Source organism: Hemitrygon akajei, chromosome 9 (assembly GCF_048418815.1).
Source record: "Hemitrygon akajei chromosome 9, sHemAka1.3, whole genome shotgun sequence".
Taxonomy (NCBI): Eukaryota; Metazoa; Chordata; class Chondrichthyes; order Myliobatiformes; family Dasyatidae; genus Hemitrygon; species Hemitrygon akajei.
Window position 1 is genome coordinate 141414101 of NC_133132.1, and position 14297 is coordinate 141428397.

Sequence of the window (14297 nt, forward strand, 5' to 3'; positions counted from 1 at the left end):
CCCTGATGGTTGTAACACAGAGAGGGAAGGTCCTTCATACAAAAGAATGAAGGATTATTTTGTAGATTGTCTACAAATTTGTTTTTAAAAATCATTTTGCTGAGATGCTAATGATGGAACAACCTATAGTACTGTTCAAAAGACTTAGGCACATGCAAGACATTCAGTAATGCAAAAACGCTTTCAAAAAGAAAGGTTTCTACATATCAAAAGTTACTAAAAAGAGCTGTAAACAGAGAGAGAAAAAACGAATCAAAATATTTGGTGCAACGATCATTTGCCTTTAAAACTGCATCGTTTCTCTTAGGTACACTGTCATGCAGTTTTATAAGAAAATCCAAACATCTTGGAGAACTTGCCACAGTTCTGCAGATTCTGGCCGTCTCTCCAAGTAATCCCAGACAGCCTTGATCAGAACTCTGTAGTGGCCATAACATCTGTTGGAGAACTCCTTGCTCTTCTTTTCACTGAAGATAGTTCTTTATGACCTTGGCAATGTGCTCGGCATCATTGTTTTGCTGCAGAATGAAGGTGGGACCGATCAGATGCCTCACTGATGGTATTGCGTGATGAGATGAGAATCTGCTTGTGCTTCTCAGCTTTGAGGATTCATTCCATTCATTCTAACCAGATCACCATTAATTCTAACAATTCCATTTACAAAAATGCAGCCACAAACATGCAAGGAATTTCCACTGTTGGCTGCAGACACTCATCCATGTAGTACTCTCCAGCTCTTCTGACAAACTGCCTCCTGTTTGAGCCAAAAATTTCAAGTTTTGATTCATCAGTCCAGAGCATTTGCTGCCATTGTTCAGCATCCCAGTCTTTGTGTTTTTGTGCACAGTTGAGTCGCTTGGCTTTGTTTCCATTCGGAGGAATGGCATTTTGGTAGCAACTCTTCCATGAAGACCACTTCTGACAAGACATCTTCAGACTGTGGAGAGGTTCCAGTGGTTTCTGTGTGTTCAGAACCAATAGCATTGCTGGACTTCTTCCGATTTTGAAGGGAAGTCAGTTTCATGTATTTTCCATGTCCAACAACTGTATTTCTAGTCCCCAGCCATGCCCATTTCTTTCAGCTTCTTCAGAAAAGTTTGGACAGCACATCTTGAAAATTACTGCTTGGGAGAGATCTTGCTGATCTTGGATGACCACCTTGTGTCTTGTTGCTATGCCCACTCTTGTAATGGTGTAAGAATTGATGATTTGAAGGTTAAACTATCACATCTTTTAGATTTTAGATTGGCTGTCCTTCACCCAGTTTGATTCTTTCTACATCCGTTTCTATTTCAGTTAATCAGTTTCGTTTATTCAACTCCTTATGTCACTGGTCAAAAGCACCTGTTTGTTACCTTTGTTTAATCATGCAGTGGGCTAAATACCTACAAAGTAAACAAGTTTTTATTTGAAAAGTAGTCTATTAATTAATATATTACTTTCTTTAATGAAATACAAAAATTCCTATAATACATTTAATTCTTTTGGAAAATGAATGTTTCAAAATCTAATATCTGCTCTTTTCTACTGACACACTAATAAAGAAGAGAAAAAAAATCTAAAACACAAATTTATATTAAAAAAATCTGGAGTGCCAGACTTTTGCACAGCACTGTAGTTTAGTTCAAGTACTGTGTAATTTTAAAAAAGGGTATTGGTAGGTATGGACTCCTCAGGGAGCAGTGATAAGTGGATGAAATTTGCATAAAATGTGATTTTCTTCTATCTGAATCAGGTCTTAAATCAGAACTATGATACCCTACATGATATATTTCACTGCCTCTTTATTAGGTACCACCTATACCGAATGAAGTGTCCATTGAGTGTCCGTTCTTCGTTTTGCCCTGCTGTAGTCCATCCACTTTAAGGAGACGACGTGTTGTGCATTCAGAGATGCTCTTCAGCACACCACAGTTGTAACGTGTGCTTATCGAAGATACTGTCACATTTTAGTCAGCTTAAAGCAGACTGGCAATTGTCCTCTGGTCTCTCACATTAACAAGGTGTTTTTGCCCACAGAACCATTGCTCACTGGATGTATGTTTGTTTTCACACCATTCTCTGTAAATTCCAGATCTCAGATCAGCAGTTTTGAGATACTGGCACCAACGACTATTCCACAGTCAAAGTCACTCAGAACACATTTCTTGCCCACTCTGATGTTTAGTTTCAACAACTGAACTTCTTGACCATGTCTGCATACCTACGTGCATCGAGTTGCTGCCACATGATTAGCTGATTATATATTTGCATTAATGAGTACATAATAAAGTGTATATGATTTAAAATGTAAGCTCATCTTATATCTTAATTGTTGACTACAAAAGCTCAGTGTTCAACACCAACATCCCTTCAGTACAAATTAAGCTTCAAAACCTGGGCCTCGGTACCTCCCTCTGCAACGGGATCAGGAGACCACCGTCAGTGTAGATTGGAAATAACATCTCCTTGCTGGCAATCAACAAAGGTGCACCCCAAAAATGGGTGCTTGGCCCGCCGCTCTACCCTCTACAATCTATGGCTAGGCCAAACTCAAATGTTATCTATAAATCTGCTGATGACACAACTATTGTTGGCAGAATCTCAGATGGTAACGGGGAGGCATGCAGGAGTGAGATCGATTGGGTGCTTGAGTGGTGTTGCAAGAACAACCTTGCACTCAACGCCAGTAAGAACAAGGAATTGATTGTGGACTTCAGGAAAGGGAAGTCAGGAGAAAAGACACCAGTCTTTGTTGAGGAGCCATGAGTGGAAAGAGTGAGCCAGTTTAACGTTCCAGGGCCACAACATCTCCGAGGATCTGTCCCGGGCCCGACGTATGGATGCAATCACCAGGAAGACATGCCAGCTTCATGAGGAGTTTGAGGAGATTTGGTACATCAAAGACTCTAGTAGATTTCTACAAATGTACAGTGGACAGCATATTGACTGGCTGTATCACCACCTAGTATGGAGGCTCCAATGGACAGGACTGACAGTAAAAACTACTTGTAGACTCAGTCAGCTCCGTCATGGGCACTAGCCACCCCACCATCAAGGTCATGTTCAAAAGTACTGCAGGGATATCTTCAGCAAAGACTTGATGAAGACATCAAGAACAATATACCAGTTTGCCTACGGTACAAATCTGGGTAACAACATGGACTCAAGGTGCAGACAGGCTTTGTGGAGATTTATAAAGGGTAAATGTATGGGCAAGAATTTGGAAGATGGAATACCAATACAGGGGGGAAAAAAATCCCAGTTTGGTCAAAAAAATAATGACAATGGACAAGTTAAAGGAGAAAGCTTGAAAGGTTTGGTTTTTGGAGGAACATTATGTCCTTGCACACAAATCACTGAAGGTTTGTACAGGTTCAGCAGCCACTTAGAAAGGCTATTGGCACACAGACACTTCTGAAATAGGATTTGAGTACAAGTAGAGATAACATTCTCCAATTAGATAGGACAATATGTAGAGTATTGTGTATAGAAAAGGCCCACAACAAGATGGAATACAATCAAGATTTAGATTTGTGAAAAATATGTTTGACATAAAGAGAAGAAATTCAGCAGATTGAGCCAATAATTTTGAGTTTTGACCTTATTTAAACATACAAAATAGTTGGAGACTTTGACAAGGCGCAGAGATGTTTCCTCCTACTGGAAAATGATACTCAGTCTCAAGGAATCAGCCATTCACGACAGATAAAAATATTTTTTTTCAACCAGACTGTGGTGAATCTTTGGAATTATCCAACTAACAGAGCTGGCCAAAAGGGATTGTTGATACCAGCAGCACAATAATTTCTTGGAGATCTTGTTTTGAATCTTTATAAAGAAGCTTTTATGACCAACATATATCAGTAAAGAGTTTGACTGATTACTTATTTTAAAATCCTAAATTTATTAATGTGAGCCTCTCAATAAAATTAAGCAATTCTTCATAAAAATCCTACTGGAAACGAGCCTAATGAAGGAGTTTCTGATAGAGAAATGCAAATATAGGCACTTATGGTTTACAAAATGTTTGGTTCTGGAGAATTTCTGGGTGGAGAAAAGACACATGGAATTTACTCCCAAACTTTTGGAGGTCTTTTCGGGGTAGGACATACACCAGGAACACTAGAGTCCAAGAGAGTACTGAGGAACTGAGGGACCTTTGGTCCATAGATACTCAAAGGTGAACAGACTTGCAGGTAGTGAAAATGTACAGCATGCTGCCACAGAATACAAGAACACAGAGGTCATGGGACAACTTTATAAAAGATTGATGTTTTGGGTGTAGTTCAGGTCCCCAGGGCATAATTATACTGGATAGTGTGCAGTGAACATTCACAAAGATAATCCCTGGAAAGGAAAACTTCGATAATGAGGAGGAATTGGATAGACTGGATATTCCTGAGGGGAGGAAGCTACGGAACCACCCCCAATGATATACAAAATTATGAGGGACATAGAGTGGATTGTGAAAATGTAACTTTTACAAAAAGAAGATATTATAATCAAGAAGGCATAAATTTACATGAAGTGAAAAGTTCAAAGGGCAAGAAGTAATTTTCCCCCCCAGTAAAAGGAAGTTGCAGTCTACAAGACATGTAAATAGGATTAATATAATATGATGTGCTGGTGTGGACTAAAGAGCCTGTTTCTGTATTGTCAGACTTCTGGTTCCTCAAAGACATTGAATCAGGTTACATTCTTCTCATAGCAATCCATCTGCCAGCAATGGCCGACTGGTCTAGCACTAAAACCAGATGCCTATGAGATATGCACAGTGACCAGTGTTACATCCCAACATCAATCATATCTCTGTGGAGTCCCAATGAGCAAAAAGAGTACGGATTGATGACCGAAACATATAGTGCATTGGGCAAAATGATATTTCTAAAAATATGACTGTCAAGATAGGTGGATTCCATGGACTTATGTGTTCCAAGCAAAAGTCATTCTGTGAGCTATCTGAAGTAGGCCAATCAATGGGATGTGCAGCTCAGTGAGTACAAAACTGGCATTTACCCAATGTTTGTTGCAAAACTGGATCTAAATAGTTTAAGTTTATGAAGAAGCCAAGCAGCGTTGAGTACATTTCTTATCAGTTATAATTTAAATGAATACCATTGTTAACTTGTTATTTACTTTTCAAACAGGTTGAAAAATGCTCAAGGACAATGTGTAATAGTGATGCATGAAGATCACTATCAGAGCTAAAATAATGTTCCAGCACCAACATAGAAAGACTTAACTATAGTTTTGCATGTCAAAGGTTGGAAACATCTCCACACTCGATTCAAAGCAGCATGGAAGACACAAAATCATATTTACAAAAACAAATATTTACACCAGAAATTGCAAATGGAATTCATCCATACAAACAGTACGAGGAAGTTCAGTACGTTGATCGTGTAACAGTAGCCGAAAACTTCCAAATACAAAATACGGGAAATGAACAATGAGATACATTGCCAATTTACACAAATTTTCAATCTCCTGTACTGAAGAGCAATAACAGACCAAACTCAGTCAAGCAACATTGTCACCAGCAGCATTCTGCATGTCAAAGTAAAGCTAACCACGAAGACATATACTGGTTAAAAAAAAAAGCCTTCCCTAAACTGCAAGATTTTTTAATTGTAACTGAGTTGCAAGCAAAACTGCAAATTTTTTTTTTTAAAAAAGTAAAATTTGCTTCAATTAAATATTAACAAGTAGAAACATTTCAGGGCCAATGGGAATAACATAAATCCCAAAGACTACATTTTTAAAAATAATTTCAGAAAATTGCTCTTGTTACAGTGAAATTCACTGTTTCAGTTCAGGGATGTGAATTGCTTGGTTTGCAAATTCTGCTGTAAGAGCTGAATTTGAGATTTGGAGAACAACAGGCAAATGGAGATCCCTGGGAGTGGCCCAGTTGATAACCAGTGACAACCCGGCTGTGGCAGAGGCTGGATATTACCAAATTTGCTATTTCAACAACTTTGCAATTTAGGTAGGACCTCGATAAAACTGAAAACACTGCAGAGTCCAGGCGTTACCTGTCCATCAATGTAGGCCACTTCACCTCTCAGTACAACTCTCCTGACTCTTCCCTTCACTTTCTTTCCTTCAAATGGTGTCCATTTAGACTTTGTGAACTGCATGTATGCTGGAATAATCCATTCTTGCTCCAGATCAACCTAAAAGTACCATAACACCGACTCAATTTTGTTTCAATGACATTAGAATACCAACATATTTAGAAACACATTTCAGATAGGATGAAAACTTCATATAATTATATACTCCTCTATAATGAACAAATCTTAGAATATTAGATCTGCTGTTTGGTCATTTGTTTTAAAAATGACAAGAGTCCCATTAATTTGTAATATTAATCCACATTCTCTTGCAGAAACATTATGTTCCATTTTCTCAGGGTCCTAGACACACACTCCAACTACATGTGGCCACTGTTCCCCTGACAATGCTTCTGCCTCAAAGCATTTTGAAGGTAATCCACAGTAGATGGATGTTAGCAAAAAAGTGCCACCCTGACCAATCTGGTAGCCGGTATTGTTGTTGCCACAATCCCAGTTTCAGTCCTGCCTACCAATAGGGATTTTGTACGTACTCTCGGTGATTGTGTGGGTCAGGGGAATTGAAACATACAACAGAAAATAGGTTAAAGGGAATGGAACAGATGGGTATGCTCTGAAAAGCAAAAAGGTCTTCACGTGTCCTATGAAAATATGGGCTTGGCACTGTGCCTAAAAAGTTCACTTCTGTACCTGGAGCCAGACTTTCAATGAGATTTCCCACTTATCCATCACAACCCCTGGTTTAAATAAGAGTGAACTGCATACATAATAGCCTTCTCTCTTCAGCAGAATAGTCTGACTACGCATTGTTTATCACCCCCACCCCCCCCCCAACAGTGACAAGAGAAAGATGAAGGCCAGATGGAGGAATGTGGGACAGGGAAACTCACTGATAACACTACGTCAATCTCGACTCTGCTCTGTGATATCTAGGCTGCTCTGTTTTAAATTCTCCAGCCCATCTTCTGAAACAGTCCACTGTCTATGTGCTCTCTACATCAACTGTTTCTATGCATATGGTTCTTTTTACATCTTCTACTTATGCCATGGTATTAACATTAAGCCAATTAACCAATAGTACCATTACTAACCAATACATGGGGATGGTGTGAGCATAATCGAAGAGTGTTGGATTACATGTATATCAGGGGAATTGCATCAATTAGTTAATCTAACAAGACACAAACTTTCCTCATATAGCCAACCAATTAGATATTTTACTTCTATTAGGGCTTAAAGATCAGATAAATAGGACACTTTCTAATACTACAAACTTGCCAATATTCATTAAGAAAGAGGATAAAAGATTGAGTGACTTGAATGAACATGTCACATATGCCAAAAAAATTAAATTCTGCAAATCATAAATACAAGTTATGGTCAAGAAATGCCAGAGGAACTCAGCACATCAGGCAGCATCTATGGAGGGGAATTAAGAGTCAATGTTTCACCCTGAGTTCCTCCAGCATTTGAGAGTGTTGTTTATTTTGCAATACAGTTTCAGACAAACTTCTCAAGACTCCTTTACCTCAACATAAGTGTTTTCTTGAACTGGCAATGAAAAGATTTTCCGGGGATTTTCATACAGCCTTTTAATTAGATCATCAATGGTGAGTCTTCCCTCACTGATGGCTGTGAGGAGTAGTGGCAACATGGTTTCTAAACCAGGGTAACCTGGTGGTGGCGTGTCGCTATTCTTCTCTTCAACAGAGTGCGGAGCTAAAGAAGATAAAATCATTAATGAACACTTATCAAGAACACAATTATTCTGCCCAGATGAATCTGTAGCACGTCACTACAAATTAGGTTAGCATGTACTATTTTGTGGGCATCACTGAGTCTTGGCTGAAAGAAGATCATAGTTGGGAGCTTAACAGCCAAAGACACGTGTTGTATCGAAAGGACAGGCAAAAAGGCATAAAGGGCGAGGTGGCTTTTTTGTTAAAAAAAAAATGAAATCAAATCCTGAGAACAAGGTGACATAGGATCAGACGATGTAGAGTCCTTATGGGTAGAGTTAAGAAACTGCAAGGGTAAGAAGACCATGATAGGAGTGCTATTCAGACCTCTGAACAGAAGCTGGGATGTGAGATACAAACTATCAGATAGATAGAAAAGGCATGTCAAAAGGGCAATGCAATTACAGTCATGGGGGGGTTTCAATATCCAGATAGATTACAAAAATCAAGTAGATGCTGGATCCCAAGAGAGGGAATTTGTAGAACGCCTATGAGAAAGCTTTTCAGAGCAGCTTGTAGTTGAGCTCACTAGGGAAAAGGCAATTCTAGATTGGATGTGGTGTAATGAACCAGAGTTGATTAGATAACAAGATAAAAGAAGCCTTAGGAGACAGTGATCAGAATATGATAGAATATGGGAGGGAGAAGGTGAAGTCAGATGTACAGTATTACAGTGGAGTAAAGGGAATTACAGAGGCATGAGAGAGGAGTTGGCCAAAGTTGATTGGAAGGGGATGCTAGGAGGGATGACAGTAGGGATGACAGTAGAACAGCAATAGCTGGTGTTTCTGGAGGCAAGTTGGAAGGCGCATCCCAAAGACAAAGTATTCTAAAGGGAGGATAAGGTAACCATGGCTGACAAGAGAAGTCAAAGGCAACATAAAAGGAAAAGACAGGATATATTATCTAGCAAAAATTAGTGGGGAGGTAGAGAATTGGGAAGCTTTTAAAAACCAACAGAAGGCAACTAAAAGGAGAGAAAAGATGAAATTGGGAGGGTAAGCTAGTCAATAATAAGAGGATCCCAAAAGTTATAAAGAGTAAAAGAGAGGCAAGAGTGGATATCGGTCTGCTGGGAATGATGTTGGAGAGGTAGTAAATGGCATATAAACTCAATAAGGATTTTGCATCAGTCTTCAATGTGTAAGACAGTAGCATTCCACCAGAAATTGGAAGTGCTTGGAAAGTTGAAAGGTCTGAAGGCAGATAAGCCACCTGGACCAGATGGACCACAGGGTTCTGAAAGAGGTGGCTAAAGAGATTGTTCAGACATTAGCAATGATCTTTCAGGAATCACTATATCTGGAATGGTTCTGGAGGACTGGAAAAGTACAAGTGTCACTCCAAGAAGGGAGGGAGGCAGAACAAAGGAAATTATAGGCCTGTTAACCTGACTTTGGTTGGAAAGATATTGGAGTCTATTATTAAGGATGAGGATTTGGGGTACTTGGAAGCACATGATAAAAAAGGCCAAAGGACGGTTTCCTTCAGGGTACATCTTGCCTGATAAATCTGTTGGAATTCTCTACGGAAATAACTGGCATTATAGACACAGGAGTCCGTGGATGCTTGGATTTTCAGAGGGCTTTGACAAGGTGTTGCATGCAAGGCTGCTTCACAAGAGCCCATGGTATACAGGAATGATACTAGCATGGATAGAAGACTAGCTGGCCGGCAGGAGGCAAACAGCGGGAATAAAGGGGGCTTTTTCTGAATGGCTGCTGGTGACTAGTGCTGTTCCAAAGAGTTCAGTATTGGGACCACTTCTTATCAATGATATGGATAACAGAACTGATGGTTTTATGGCCAAGTTTGTGGATGATATGGAGATAGGTGGTGAGGCAGGTAGTGTTGAGTAAGCAGGGAGTCTGCAGAAAGTCGCAAATCGGGAGAATGGGCAAAGTAGCAGCAAATGGAATATGGTGCAGGGAAGTGTATGCCATCTACTTTGGTAGAAGGAATAAAGGTACAGACTATTTTCTAAATGGGGAGAAAATTCAAAAGTCAGGGATGCAAAGGGACTTGGGTGTCTTTGTGCAGATTTCCCAAAGATTTACTTGCAGGTTGAGTTAGTGGTAAGGAGAGCAAATGTAACGTTAGCATTCATTTTGAGAGGACTACAATGTAGGGGCAAGGTTGTTATGTTGAGTCTTTACAATGCAGGGGTGAAGCCTCACTCAGGAGTATTATGAGCAGTTTTGGGCCCCTTATCTATGAAAAGATGTAACGGCATTGTGTAATAACCCAGATCTTAATAGGGAGCTTAATGAAAAGGAACAGTTAGGAGGCAGTGATCATAATATCATTGAATTCCCACTGCAATTTGAGAGAGAGAGAGAGAGAGAGAAAGAGAATCACAAGTCACATGTATCAGTATCACAGTGGAATAAAGGGAAATTAAAGAAGCATGAGGGAAGAGCTTGCCCCGGTGTATTGGAGGAGGATACTGCCAGGGATGACAGCAGAGCAGAGATGGTTGAAGTTTCTGGGAATAGTTCACAAAGCACTGGATAGATATGTTTCATAGAAAAAGTTTTCAAATGGCAGGGCTAGGCAACCATGGCTAACAAAAGGAAGTTAAAGACTGCCTAAAAGCCAAGGAAAGGACATAAAAGGTAGCAAAAATGAGTGAGAAGTTGCGATAATTGGGAAGCTTTTAAAAAGGCAGCTATTAGAGCTAAAGAAGGGGAAAAGATCAAATATGTGGGCAAACTAGCCTCTAATATAAAGCAGGACACCAAGTTTTTCCTCAGTTATATAAAGAATAAAAGGGAGAAGAGAGTTGATATTAGACCACCAGAAAATGATGCTGGTGAGGTAGCAATGGGGGACAAAGAAATGGCAGATGAACTTAATTGGCACTTTGTATCCATCTTCACTGTAGAAGACACTCGCAGTGTGCTAGAGGTCCGTGAGTGCCATTGCTATTACAAAGGAAAAAGTGCAAGGCAAACTGAAAGGTCTTGAGGTAGACATAGTCACCTGGACCAGACAGACTACGTCCCAGAGCTCTGAGAGTTTGCTGAAGAGATAGCAGATGGACTGGTTATAATCTTTCAAGAATCACTTGATTCTGGCATGGTTCCGGAGGACTGGAAAATTGTAAATGTCACTCCACTCTTTAGGAAGGAAGGTAAAAGAAAGGAAATTATAGGCCAGTTAGCCTAACCGCAGTGGTTGGGAAATGTTGGAGTCCATTATTAAAGATGATAATGATAAAATAAGTCAAAGTCAGCATGGTTTCTGTAAAGGGAAATCTTGCCTGACAAATCTGTTAAGAGTTCTACGAGGAAGGTACACAAAACAAGAGGCAGTGGATGTCATTTACTTGGATTTTCAGAAGGCATTTGATAAGATGTCATACATGAGGCTGCTTAACAAGATAAAATCCTATGGCATGACAGGAAGATACTGGCATAGATAGCAGAATGGCTGACAGGCAGGAGGCAGCTAGTGGGAATAAAAGTGGCGTTTTCAGGTTGACTGCCAGTGATGTTCCTCTGGGGCCAGTATTAGAACCGCTACTTTTCACATCGTTTCCCAATGATTTGGATAATGGAATTGATGGCTTTGTGGCAAAGTTTGCGGATGATACAAAGATACGTGGAGGGGGAGGTAGTGCTGAGGAAGAAATGCGATTGCAGCAGGACTTGGAAAAAATAGGCAAAAAAGTGGCAGATGGAATAATGTTGGGAAATGTATGATAATACATTTTGGTAAAAGGAACAATATTGTGGATTATTATCTAAATGGGGAGAAGGTTCAAATATCAGAGGTTCAGAGAGACAGAGGAGTCCTCGTGCAAGACTCGCAGAATCTCATTGAAACGTATTGAATATTGAAAGGCCTAGATAGAGCTGACGTGGAGAGGTTGTTTCCAATAGCGGGTGAGTCTAGGACCAAAGGGTATAGCCTCAGATTAGAGGGACACCCATTTGGAACAAAGATGAGGAGTAATTTCTTTAGCCAGAGGGTAACGAACCTGTGGAATTAATTTCCACAGACAGCTGTGGAGGCCTAGTCATCAAGTACATTTAAAGCAGAGGTTCAGTCCCGAAGAAGGGTCACGTCCTGAAATGCTGACTGTTTATTCATTTCCATTAATGTTGCCTGAACGGCTGTATTCTTCCAGCAGTTTGCGCGTGTTGCTTTGGATTTCCAGAATCTGAAGAATATCTTATGTTTAAAGGTTGACAGATTCTTGATTGGTCAGTGTCAAAGGTTACAGGGAGAATGCAAGAGAATGGTGTTGAGAGGGAGGGTGGGTCAGCCATGATGGAATGGCAGAGCAGACTCCACGGGCCTAATTCTGCTCCTATGCCTTATGGTCTTACTGCCACAGGATGTTCATCAAAACGTTCTTTATAAAAGGTAGCAACTATGACAATCCTCTGTTCAAATGCCTTTATAGCAAATGCAGTTAACAAATACAAATAATCACAGCACCACCATCAATTAAAGAACTACACATCAAAGAGCGGTATGTTGGCTAATATGAAGTCAAATTTAAGCTTTTGCTCCAATTAAATGATTGTTAGTGAGGATGTTTTTAGTTCTTCAACAGGAAAACAAAATTACTAATGCAATTTTATTATGCTCTGGGGAAAAGCAGTTTCATGCAAAATAAAAAGATATGGCAGCAAAAACACTTCTCATCTCATTTACTACATACTGCCTGCCAGATGTGTGGTTACTTGCTGTAGCTTGAACCCATTCTGGACAGCTACACCCACAGGGATCTTGAGACTGGAATTACAGCAAATAAAACTGTTGGTTGCAGATTAAAAAGATGTATCACATCACTAAGGCAAACAAAATATTGAAGATTTTTCTAAAAGAATCCCTTACTGCTTCACCCCATGACCCAAATTATAAAAATAAAAGCAGAGCTTGCTGATTTAATTACGTACCATGATCAGTCGCAAAACAGTCAATTACATCCATATTTTCCCAGAGAGCTTTGACGTCCTCTTTAGTGCCAAGCATTGGTCTCACCTGGCCTTTGCCATGGCCAATACTTTCAAGGTCTTCTTCACTCAAGAAAAGATGGTGAGGAGCTACTTCACAGGTTACCTGTACACCTTTCTGCTTTGCAGCTCGTATAATCTGGATCTGGTGGAGGTAACAAAATGGCACTTAACTAAATCCAATAAACGCATTCTCATTGCTTCAGTCATTTTTAGGTTTAGAGATAACAGAAGTATATTTGACCGGAAATTCAAGGGGAAAAAAAAAACAATTATAACATCAAATCAATTGAATAGAAATGTTCAGGATTCATCTTTTCAATAAATATCCAGCAGAATAGCTACATGAATGGGTTGAGGGCTGAATGGTCGACTGCTGTACACACGTTCCCAATTGTAAAAATCAGTGTACTTCCTTCACCTTTTTCCAATGCGAAATATCCAATAATGATATTACAAAATTCTGTATCACACTTAAGTCTCAATTACACCATGGCAAAAATTTGATTTCAATTTTGATGCACTATTTCTCATACACAAAGTAGTTAATTTAGCAATATGAAATCAATAAGCTTTTGCTGCAATTAAGTAACTATTTTTAGTGAAGACATTTTAGTCCTTTAACAGAAAAACAAAAGTAAATACTAATCCCAAACCAGCAAAGAATGTCTATAAATTTTAAGGTCCCATTGAAAGCCAATCTTCTACATCACTTTAAAAGCATGGGAGTAGCACCCACTTGTGCTACTGTCAAAAAAACACACAAAATTCAAGCATTTGCAGCTTACACAAATGACCAATTTTCATTACTCTTTAATTTCTCGAAATTTGCTGATGACACTACACTGATTGGCCTAATCTCAGATAATAATGAAGCAGCCTACAGAGAGGAAGTCATCACCCTGACACAGTGGTGTCAAGAAAACAACCTCTCCCTCAATGTTGCAAAAACAAAGGAGCTGGTTGTGAACTACAGGAGGAATGGAGACAGGCTAACCCCTACTGACATCATTTGATCTGGGGTTAAGAGGCATACTGCATCACCGAGGATCTCATGTGGTCTGCACATACCGGCTGTGTGATGATAAAAGCACCTCTTTCACCTCAGACGGTTGAAGTTTGGTATGGTCTCCCCAAATTCTAAGAACTTTCTATAGGGGCATGATTAAGAGCATCCTGACTGGCTGCATCATTACCTGATCTGGGAACTGTATTTCTCTCAATCACAGGACTCTGCAGAGAGTGGTGCATACAGCCCAGCGCATCTGTAGAAGTGAACTTCCCACTATTCAGGACATTTACAAAGAAAGGTGTATAAAAAGGGCCCGAAAGAGACCCGAGTCACCCCAACCACAAACTGTTCCACCTGCTATCCAGGAAATGGTACCACAGCATAAAAGCCACGAACTACAGGCTCCGGGGACAGCTTCTTCCTCCAGGCCATCAGACTGCTTAATTTATGTTGACTATCCTGTTGTACATATGTACAATGTCCTGTGCATGTTACTAAAAAGGACTTCTTTGGTTTGTTA

The 14297-nt window shown here is 39.8% G+C and overlaps 1 protein-coding gene across 2 annotated transcripts in view; it reads right to left on the bottom strand.

Annotated features, from left to right (window-relative positions):
- Positions 1 to 14297, bottom strand: part of cad (carbamoyl-phosphate synthetase 2, aspartate transcarbamylase, and dihydroorotase) — a 113412-nt gene that overhangs the window by 22308 nt on the left and 76807 nt on the right. For both annotated transcript variants that reach the window (XM_073057146.1, XM_073057145.1), the window contains exons 31-33: positions 12709 to 12910; positions 7588 to 7778; positions 6018 to 6158 (exon numbers count right to left, since the gene is read on the bottom strand). In XM_073057146.1, the coding sequence (XP_072913247.1) occupies positions 6018 to 6158; positions 7588 to 7778; positions 12709 to 12910 (534 nt within the window). The remainder of the gene's footprint in view (positions 1 to 6017; positions 6159 to 7587; positions 7779 to 12708; positions 12911 to 14297) is intronic.